General features: G+C 32.6%; 2 protein-coding genes across 4 annotated transcripts; both read left to right on the forward strand.

Annotated features, from left to right (window-relative positions):
- The first annotated feature begins 50 nt into the window (after positions 1-50).
- LOC109341017 (2-methylene-furan-3-one reductase-like) lies at positions 51-2251 on the forward strand. The gene is made up of 4 exons (XM_019578805.1): positions 51-408; positions 571-894; positions 1431-1590; positions 1705-2251. Exons 1-4 carry the CDS (start codon positions 205-207, stop codon positions 1968-1970), a joined length of 954 nt encoding a protein of 317 aa, XP_019434350.1. The 5' UTR covers positions 51-204; the 3' UTR covers positions 1971-2251.
- Positions 2252-6110: 3859 nt separating this feature from the next.
- Positions 6111-9768, forward strand: LOC109341020 (protein KINESIN LIGHT CHAIN-RELATED 2-like). 3 transcript variants are annotated; one of them, XM_019578809.1, is made up of 3 exons: positions 6111-6222; positions 7096-8995; positions 9312-9768. In XM_019578809.1, exons 2-3 carry the CDS (start codon positions 7098-7100, stop codon positions 9526-9528), a joined length of 2115 nt encoding a protein of 704 aa, XP_019434354.1. In that variant the 5' UTR covers positions 6111-6222; positions 7096-7097; the 3' UTR covers positions 9529-9768. The 3 variants fall into 3 exon arrangements, with proteins under 3 accessions (XP_019434354.1, XP_019434353.1, XP_019434352.1); XM_019578808.1 differs by having other exon boundaries at positions 6116-6222; positions 7063-8995; XM_019578807.1 differs by lacking the exon at positions 6111-6222 and having other exon boundaries at positions 6952-8995.
- Positions 9769-11447: the final 1679 nt, after the last annotated feature.

Genomic DNA, 11447 nt, shown 5'->3' on the forward strand with positions numbered 1-11447 from the left:
AAGAAGCATTCGCACACTACAAAAGAAAAAGAAATTTTGTGTGAGTGTCCCTCCACGGATAGTTGTTATTTGGAATGAAACATTTCATCTTTGGTAAATTAGGTGTAATAGTTTGTCCTAAGTTACCCTTATAAAAATGGGCATTTGATCTGCTTCATTACACTACCAAGCACTGATTGCTAATTTCCTTTCACTCAGATTACCATGGCAAACACACCATCTCATATAAAAGCTTGGGTTTACTCTGAATATGGGAAGACACAAGATATTCTCAAGTTTGATTCAAATGTTCCTATTCCAGACATCAAGGAAGATCAGGTTCTTATTAAGGTTGTAGCTGCTGCACTGAATCCAATAGATTACAAAAGGGCTCTTGGCTATTTCAACAACACTGACTCTCCTTTACCTGTAATCTTTTCTTAACTTCCTTTACCTTTATATCTGTATCATGCATGAGATATAGCATAGTTTTAAAGGCCATTTATATCTTAGTATATATTGTGTTTGACTAAGATTTTTTGTTTCTAATTTTGATTTTGCATTGTTTAATTTGTATGTGATGTTGGAAAGACTGTTCCGGGGTATGATGTGGCTGGTGTGATTGTGAAAGTGGGAAGTGAAATTAAGAAATTGAAGGTTGGTGATGAAGTTTATGGTGATATTAATGAGAATGCTATAAATCATCCAAAGACTATTGGGTCATTGGCAGAGTATACTGTTGCTGAAGAGAAATTGTTGAGTCACAAACCCAACAATTTGAGCTTTGTTGAAGCTGCTAGTCTTCCTTTAGCAATCATTACTGCTTATCAAGGACTTGAAAGAGCTGAGCTTTCTGCTGGAAAATCCATCCTTATTCTTGGAGGTGCTGGAGGAGTTGGAAGCCTTGCAATTCAGGTTTCATATCTTTCATCACAATTTTGGTGTTATGTAATAGCAATTGAATAATCAGTCTAGATGAAATAATTAGCTCAAAATTCTAAAGTATGGTTTGTAACTACAATTACCAGTAGAATACTGATAAGGCGTTGATCTAGTGGTATAAGAGTCTCCTATATCCCTAGGATGACCAAAAGATCAAGGGTTCAATTTTTGGATCGATACTTGTAAGGGGCAGACATGAACCCCGGAAGAAATTAGTTATTTACCTATAAGCTGAGAGGATGCCCTTAATAGTGCTAAAAAAATACTACTACAATCATATAGTTTTGATTAGCAAGAAACAACTTAACCATAATTATGACTAGACCCACAATTCAAAACCATGGTTGAGATTTTTCACTCATCCATTACTTTAATCGATTATTATTTTTTGGTTTATGCAAATCACATTGATGCTTGGATCCATATTAATTCTCTACTATTTACAATTTTACACAAAATTTGTTGCATGCAAGCAATATAATGTTTTATGTATCTGTTTGGTGAGGTAGATAGCCAAGCATGTTTTTAGTGCCTCAAAGGTAGCAGCTACTGCTAGTACTGCCAAGCAAGACTTGTTAAGAAAGTTGGGAGCAGACTTGGCAATTGACTATACAAAGGAGAATTTTGAAGAACTTCCAGAAAAGTTTGATATAGTGTTTGATGCAGTAGGTAAGATATTTCATATATGGTGAATTCAACCTTAACATTTCATTATGTTTTTCATTGAATTTTTCATGTTTAATGTTGCTGAAAACTGAAATACTATTTGATTCCAAAAAACAGGAGAGAGTGAGAAAGCATTGAAGGCTATTAAAGAAGGGGGGAAAGTTGTGACAATAGTACGACCTGCAACTCCACCAGCTATACAGTTCATACTAACTTCTGATGGGGCAGTATTGGAGAAACTACAACCTTACTTAGAGAGTGGCAAGGTGAAGCCGGTACTCGACCCAAAGAGTCCATTTCCATTTTCTCAGACTGTGGAAGCATTTTCATACCTTGAGACTAATAGGGCCATTGGGAAAGTAGTTATACATCCAATTCCTTGAGCATAATAAACATATCTATTTCTGCTATGGGATCTGCTGTTTATACTGTGTTGAATTTTATATCAGACTAGAGAGTACAAGTAGTTGAAGTTTTATATTTCTAGTCAAGGGAAATAATGTGTGCAAAATGGTTACTAAAATGGTTGCAAAATTGGGTTGTGTTTTGTTTGCAAGATAATATGTACTGCTTAAGAGAGATATGGCATCTTAGTTCCATTTGAGTAGTACAAATTTGCAATGTTGTGGCTTCAAATATTGTTTTCATCTTTTTTCTTATGATAAAAAAATGTCCCATAAGCTTCATCTGAAATTTTGAGCTATCGAACTAAATAATGGCAAGTTATGTTTTTGGATGTAATGCAACCTAAGCTACCACCAATGTCTCTAAAACATGGATTTGAACACTCAATGTGCTCTGTTCTGTTAAACACAAATCCTCAGGGCAAATAGAAAATCTGTGAACTAATTTTCCAATGTACAGGGTTCTGTGTTTAAGCTTTATTAAGATATCTAACTAAGCTTATTTGATTATTAACTTGCATTCCTATTGTTTGGGATCAAAGAAAGTTTAATAGATAGGTATGAACTGATGATGAAGGATTAGCATCATGAGTCTTCCTCCCTCATATCAAAGAGACATTTAAACTTTTATAGTGAAAAAGCTCTTGTAAATCACTTTTTATATAATGAAGGATACTCTCAAACTTTATGTATAAGAAAATAATCTTTTTTGGAATTGTGTGACTACTTCCTTCTAACAAGTATTGCTTCAAGGAATCTAACATTTGACATAAAATGATACTTGAGGATTCAGTATATCTTATACTATTAGACTATATTTTGTTGATAGGTAAGTTAGTATAAATCTTTAGTTGCCATTGTTGTATTATGCAAGGAAGAAATGGAAGGAATATATATATATATATATATATATATATGTATGTGTGTGGTTTCTATATGTGGATTTCAATTTCGTCCCATGGCATCTTTTTGGGTGAAGAACTCCAATGGGTCTCTAAATGCTAGGATGGCCATGTAGATTGGGCTTTGTATAATTTCATATCATTGAAATAAAAAACAATTTATTTGTATTTCATTACTAATTTTGTTGTTCTCAAAGATTCAATTCTTACATTATTTACTCGATAGATACACGTTTACTTATTCGATTTACACACAAGCTTAACTTAGATTTTTCCTTCGCTTGCACCCCTTTTGAAGTCCAAAATGATTACTTAGAGATTAATTAACTTAGCTTGTTTAATGGGAAATTGATCACTATCTACTTCCTTTCTTTCTTCTGAAAAAGCTACATGATTGGTTTGTGATACATAGCTTTTCTCATTCTATTAAAAAAAATTTGTATGACTAAAAATATCTAATCATCTTCTAGATATGAAACCAATTTATTTTAGGATGCATGTTTGACCTCTTAACAAATATCGTTCATAGATCTTTTGAGAATCATACGAATCAATTGACTTTTTAACCTTTTGTCCAATTCAATTAATTGAAGTTTTTTATTTATTAATGTTAAATTGTATTATAACACTAAACTTCAAACATTATATCACAATCCCCTTCCTAATTAGTGTTTTAAAATTGAAGAAATATATTATAATAAGCAATTAAGTATATATTTATTTTTGTTCATTAGGACGATTTAGTTTCTTTTAGAAAAGAGAATAAAGTATTTTCTTATATAAGAAGATAATTTATTTCTTTTGACCAATAAAAATATGAACATGTATATAATTTTGTTTAGTTTAAAAAAAATATTTTTATAAAAATGATTAAATATACACAGATTAAAATTTTAAAAGCATGAAGATATAATTTATTTCCTCATTATACCCGCAGATATTTTATTTTCTTTAGAAAATTGGGTAGGTATGACCAATGTTGATAGTTAGTGGTTATGGATGAGACATCCCATTAAATCCAGAGAAGTTTTAGGTATAGGTAAAGTGTGTATTAAAAAACTAATGGAATTGTTTGTTGATGTATCATTTTTAAGATTCCCTATCATGTAATTGGTCGGTTGTCTCATCACCAGAATAAGATAGTGTCTGCAGCTTCATAGGCTTGTTCATTTCTTTAAGACCACAACTACTTAAAATGAAAATATTAAATAAAACTATAATAAATAAATAGTAGTTCAAGATTCCTATCTAGTCAGGTGCTGTTATATTCTTTTTCAGTCAACTTCAATTAACATTCATATTTGGGCCACTTAAATTAATTCAAGTTCAGGACTAATTAGCATGGGGTCTTTCTTATTTCCTAATTAATCTTAACCATTAAATTAGTCCTAAACATTGTAGGAAAAGAGCTGCACCATCAATAAATATACAAATATATATATAGAGGTATGAAGTTTTGAAGGGATGTGGGGGAGTGGAACATTGTTTAATATTGTCTTCAAGCTAGCTAGGTGTGTTTCCTCAACAGACCTCCAATGATTTGATTTGTCTTACCTTGGTCCTTTTGATTATTCATAGAATCTATTCTGCCCCTGCCCTTAAGTCCTTAACTAAGTAGTTTAAGGAAATAAAAAGTAGTTACTGGCTTTCTATAGTTGAGAAGGAAGGATATGCTATGTCTCCTTTTGAGAAGATAGATGAGAGCAAGCAATGTAGTGTTCACATATAGTCCTAAAAAAATGTATCATTTTATATATTATTTACCGGTAAAAAATATATATTTAAGTTAAAATTTTAAAATTTAAATATTTTTCTAACTTATCAAAACAAATAACACATTAAATGATGGAAAAAAAGATATATTTCTATAATATATAAGCAATAAATAGCTTATTCTGATAGCTTATTTATTATTCATAGCTTAAATGAGAATGAAACTTGATTTAACCCTATGACTTCCACCCATAACTTCATTTGACCCAATTATTTGAATACAATGCTTGGAATAAGTTTATTATGAATGATTAGTTTTATTTGAATTAGGTTACACAAGAAAAATAAAAGATAAAATTTATTATGAATGATCAATTTTATAAATATAATGCAATGAGTTTAAAATATAAATATAAATTATTAGAGATAATTTTATGCTAGATATATAATAAATAAATATAAGAAATAATACTTGTAAGTTTCGAACATTTCAAAATTAACTAGCACAATTATTCTTTCACTCCTTTAATTTTTTTATGAAGCAGATAAAACTTAAAGTCAATGAAAAAAATGAGAAATATTACTAGAAAAGTTTTCCCTTTATATATTGGAATAGATGTGAACTAAAAATAATACCCAAGATTATATGTCATCTACCTTCCAATCAAATTCAATCTTGAAACCTAAAGTATAAAAATAAAATTGTATTTATGTATAGGGGAATATATAACTTTCAGATAGTGGACCCAGTAATGGCCCATATATGGGGCTTGGTATGACGGGTCCATTTAACAGCCTCAATGCAGCTGGATATGCCATCACTTCCACATCACTTTGCTATAACTTTATGAAAAATATGAAGACAAAAACTATTTTTGTATTTGGTAATTGTCCAATATCTAAAATTAAAAAATACCAACAATTTTTTTATCAACAGCCAATTATTGTGCAGATTACTTACCAAACTCAAAATATATAATTGATAAGTAATAAATAGTTCGAGAATTAGTCAAAAATATATATATATAAATATATTTTGAACACAAAAATAATTACAAATATTTTCAAAAAGAATAATGGTCACTTGTTAGGATTATATAACATTTTTATATAAAAAAGAGAGAAAATGATGCAAAAGATAAATAGTTCAATTCCTATAAGTAACACTTGTTGGGAAGGATAGTCACACATGAAGATAAAAATACTTGATAATAAAATTAGTTGTAAGAAAATTGATCTAATTTAAAAATAAATATTTAAAAAAAGTTGAAGGTGAAGATGAAAAAGAAAGAGTGGGAGGGATGTCACCTTCCTAGTTTTGCTTCAACATTCCAACTCTCAACTCTTACACATAAACTCAATAATTTAATATCTAATTCCATCTTTACCCTCCCCATTTCCCCAAAATCCCACCTTTGCCACAAACAATTCTTCTTCCTCCAATACTTGTTCAACACACAACAACGCATGTATATAAATGCATGCTAAGTACAAATCATATACACCTATATTCATTCACCTTATATCATTTTTTCTGTACATAATAATAATATAACACTAGTACCTTATACAACCTTCAAAAACATTTGGCTTTTATATTTTCGGAGAGTACTAAGGTAACTCCTTATTTGCATTTATTTGTCTCTTTTGTCTGTTTCACTTTGGTTTCGGTTTCTGACTTGTGGGTTCACTCATTACTTTTTGTTGCTTATGTTTTAATAAAAATGCTTTCTTTTTATTCTAATTAACATGTTCTTATTGTTGCTTATGTTTTAAGGTGTTTTCTGCTGTTCTGACTTTGATAATTAACAACAATGGAATTTCAGAAGTGTTTATGTTTTATGTTTTGATGTTGTGTCCATTGGAAGGAGGATATATGGGAAGAAGTAATGTTAAGCAATCAAATGGAATAATCTTTTTTGTTCTTTTTCTTTTTGCTGTGATGATTGTAATGTATGATTCATTTCTCTTTTGCTTTTTCTCTCCTTTTCCCTTTCTTCTTACATAGTTTTTGTGGTTCTCTTTAAACAACAAAAGTCACAAATGGTTTTTAACCTCTTGCTTTTGTGATTGAGGGTAAGCTTGGGTAAACAACTTAATTAAAATGCTTATTCAATAAGCTAAAATAGCCTAGGAAAGTCATAAGCTATTTTCATAAGCCCAAGTAAGCTCTTCCTTAATGCAATGAGTCCTCAAACATAAATATATTTTGCATTCTGAATCCTTCTGCAGAGTTTGGTTCTTACTTTCCTATTTTGAAGAATTTCAAACTTCATTATTTTTTTTTTGTTAACAGTGTTTTTGGTAACATGCTGATTATACCATTAGTTAGCTATGGATGAATTAAATGTAAATGTTTAGTGCATTCTGAATCCTTATGCAGATTTGGTTCTTGTTTTTATATTTTCAAGAATTTCAATCTTTTTTAATCATTGTTATCATTGATTTTAAGGTAGGTGCTGATTATACTATTTCAATGTCTGGTTTAGCAATGGAGGAATCAAATGTTGTGAATGGTGCAGTCGAGGAATGTAGTGGGAGTTACACGCCCAACAAGGAAAACATTACAACACAGCAAGCATCTCCAAGGAGTACACTGAGTCCAAGAAGCATTCAGAGTAGTGACTCAATTGATTTGGCCATTGATGGTATTGTGGATACATCTATTGAGCAACTGTATCACAATGTGTGTGAAATGAGAAGCTCTGATCAATCACCTTCAAGGACTAGTTTCTATTCATATGGTGAAGAGTCCTCAAGGATTGACTCAGAATTGTGCCATCTTGTTGGAGATATTGTAGATTTCGAGATCACAAAGGAGGTAGTCACTGAGAATAAAGAAGGCTCAAATCCTGAGAAAGATGTTGTGTCATGTGGCAATGACCCTACAAAGAAGGGTTATATTCCAAAGAAGGTTATTGAAGGATCAGCAAAGTCAACTCCAAAAGGAAGAAATTCATCAGCTTACAAGAGGAATAATGAGAAGGCTATGAGAAAAGCAAATGGTGTTTATAATACGAGGAAGCAAAATAGTAAACTTGGTTTGAAGGGGATTGAGGAAAGTGATGCTTACTTGGGGCCATATTTACTCAAGCAAACAAGAGACATGATCTCTTCAGGTGAGAATCCACATAAAGCACTTGTTTTGGGTCTTAGAGCTTTGCAATCATTTGAGATGTTGAGTGAAAATAATAAACCAAGTTTAGAAATGGTCATGTGTCTGCATGTATTGGCAGCAATATACTTCAATTTAGGACAATATAATGAGGCGATTCGGGTTCTTGAGCGTTCGATCGATATTCCTGTGTTAGAGGATGGCCAAGATCATGCGTTAGCGAAGTTTGCAGGTTGCATGCAACTGGGTGATACTTATGCAATGATAGGCCAAATTGAGAATTCTATACTGTTTTACACAGCAGGCCTTGAAATCCAAGGACAAGCCTTGGGAGAAACTGACCCTAGATTCGGTGAGACATGTCGGTATGTGGCTGAGGCGCATGTTCAGGCCTTGCAGTTCGATGAGGCTGAGAAGCTTTGTCAGAGGGCTCTTGATATTCACAGGGGAAATGGGTCTCCTGCTTCGCTTGAAGAAGCAGCAGATAGGAGATTAATGGGGCTTATCTGTGACTCAAAGGGTGATTATGAAGCTGCTCTCGAGCATTATGTTTTAGCAAGCATGGCCATGGCAGCAAATGGACAAGAAATTGATGTAGCTGCGGTCGATTGTAGCATCGGCGACACATATCTTTCATTGGCGCGCTATGATGAGGCAGTATTTTCTTACCAGAAAGCACTTACTGTGTTCAAATCAACAAAAGGAGAGAAACATCCAACAGTTGCTTCAGTTTATGTGAGGCTAGCTGATTTGTACAACAAGATAGGGAAACTCAAGGAATCAAAATCTTACTGCGAAAATTCGTTAAGAATATTAAGTAAGATCCACCCTGGGATCCCCTTAGAAGAGGTTGCAAGTGGTTTAATAGATGTGGCTGCAATCTATCAATCAATGAATGATATAGATAGAGGATTGAAGTTGCTAAAGAAAGCACTGAAGATATATGGCAATGCACCTGGTCAACAACGTACTATTGCAGGAATTGAAGCTCAAATGGGGGTTATGTATTATATGCTAGGGAACTACTCTGATTCTTACAACATCTTCAAAAGCGCCATTACCAAGTTTTGCGCTAGTGGAGAGAAGAAATCGGCTTTGTTTGGGATTGCTTTGAACCAGATGGGACTCACATGCGTGCAGCGTTATGCTATAAATGAAGCGGCAGAATTGTTCGAAGAGGCCAGGACTATATTGGAAAAAGAATATGGTCCATATCACTCAGACACCTTAGGGGTTTATAGCAATCTAGCAGGAACCTATGATGCAATGGGAAGGTACTATATTTCTTGCCCCTTTTACTTTCTTGAATCCACATTGTTCCGGTCTGTTAGGTAGCATTTGGTGCACAGATAGAACATGATGAAACGGGACAGAAAAATTAGTCTTTTTCTGTGTTCTATTATTTGACAAAACTCATTTTTTGTTCCGACCTATTCTGACATATCAATCAAATGCTACCTTAAAGTAAGAAGTTTCTAATTTCATTATGGTATTTAGCACTAGTACTATTTTCATATCTTTTGGGTACATCTTATGCACTATGAGAATACTCTTTGATATTCTAATAATGTTATTTCTAATTATTTGCAGAGTGGATGATGCCATTGAAATTTTGGAACATGTAGTTGGCATGAGAGAAGAGAAACTTGGAACAGCAAATCCTGATGTGGATGATGAAAAGCGCAGATTGGAAGAGTTGTTTAAAGAAGCAGGAAGGACTAGGAACAGAAAAACAAGAAGATCATTGGAAAATCTCCTAGATGCAAATTCTCAACTTATAGAAGAACATCTCATTAAGGTTGTATAATGTTGAGGATGTATATAAAACATTGTGAGATTAGCTTCTTTGCTTATTTTGATCATTGTTTGCAAATTGGTCTACAAACAATAACAAAGTGGACATAGGTTCCACTTCCAATTGTTCATTGCTCAAGTATATTCATAGGAAACTTCTTTATTATTCATATTCTTCTTTGTATAACTGAATCTGTAAAGGATGAAAGTTAAATTTTCTATGTAAATAAATGGATGGTGAAACTTATTTTTCCCTGCTGGTACACCAAACTATTGGAAAATTCAGTTGCTTCTAACAAAGTTGGACATGCAATGATATATTTAATAAGTTTCTTTGTCATGGTCAAAGTATCATATGAATGTGACAAGCATGAATATGACACTATAGAATGTGGAGCAGTTGTTACAAGGGAATGTTAACAAGTAGTAAAAGACATAATTTCATATGGGGAAATATGAATTTGATACTTTGAAAATTAATATATTTTGTTTTTCAGTACATTTTTTATTATCATTTCCCTTAACAAAGTACCCTCAAAAGGTTAGATGCAGACTGTAAAGAAATGATGGAATTTTAGTAAAGTGTTTGACATGCACAACTTTAATTTTTACAAAATATGAAGTGGTGTTCAAAGTTGCTATACAAATAACATTGTTCTAGAATTTGTTTGTGTAAAATTCATACATGCCCAAATATTGAATAGTGTTTAGTCTTTTATATATTTACACCAGTAAAGGATTTAAATATATACCAAACCTGAATTTAAAAGTGTTGGACCATAATGTAATCAGGGAGCCTCCAACCACCAGGGAGTTCCATTGTTACATGGGTATGAGAAGAGTGAAGAGTCACAAGTGAGACACCACGTCTTGAACCAAAACCTTAAGGCATTAGTTCATGTTAGATATTTATGGAACGACAAGCGCACCGTATCATCTAAGTAATAAAATCAGGTAAAGTACCGAGATATCGTCCTCAGGAAGCAGATTGAATTTACACTAATTCCTATAAGAATGAATTGAATATATATTTACAATGGTGTGTTTATAAAATTTTATGTTTAGTTGTAAGAAATCATAAATTGAACAAAAAGCAAGTAAAATAAATTGGGATCGAAATGCATCATTCTTTGCCAATGACATTCATGGATTCAATTCAAAGTGAATTGTGAAGTTACTGATTCACATGTACATATCATTCAAATCATTCGCATCAATCCATTGAGTGTAAAATCCTTAGATAATTGCTCAAATACCAATTCCTTGGATATTTGACCAATTAACTAGCATTACGTTTCATATAAAAGTAATTCATGCATCATTCTCCACTCATAGAGCAATGATGTATGAAGGAAGATGATTCAGGTTCGATGTCAAGTTTAACTTCCCAATTAAACTTGAACTCAAGAACAAGAAATTAGTAGCAAATTAAATTCATGCATTAAGAATGAGATGAACTTCCCAAAATCAAATAACAATTACAATGGAATCGAATCCAGGAGTACAAAGGTTAGAATATTACATTTCGAATCCCACGACAAGATCTAACCACTCCTTCTCGCTATTACAACACTTGAATCATGAAATTATACAAGGAATAATGTGAAATAGAATCGTTTCCACGATTTCTATCCTAATCTCCTTGTGTTTCTCAATATTTTCGTGCCAAAATTCCTATATCGAGTTCCTTTGTTGCCCAGAACTGCCTATATCAAGTTCCAACTACCACACTCTCGCTCAATCTAAGGATTCTCGCTTGAGTGAGAGAAAAAGTCCATTCCTCGCTTAAACACCTCGCTTGGGCGAGGGAGAAACAGAAGCTACCAGGTTTTTTATCTTCAATTGGCGCTTGGGAGACATTCCCTCGCTTGGGCGAGGGGTGTCAGTATTTTCTGGTGATTTTCTTCTGAATTATGGCTTGAGCGACCATTT

The sequence above is a fragment of the Lupinus angustifolius genome, unplaced genomic scaffold (assembly GCF_001865875.1).
Source record: "Lupinus angustifolius cultivar Tanjil unplaced genomic scaffold, LupAngTanjil_v1.0 Scaffold_327, whole genome shotgun sequence".
NCBI lineage: Eukaryota > Viridiplantae > Streptophyta > Magnoliopsida > Fabales > Fabaceae > Lupinus > Lupinus angustifolius.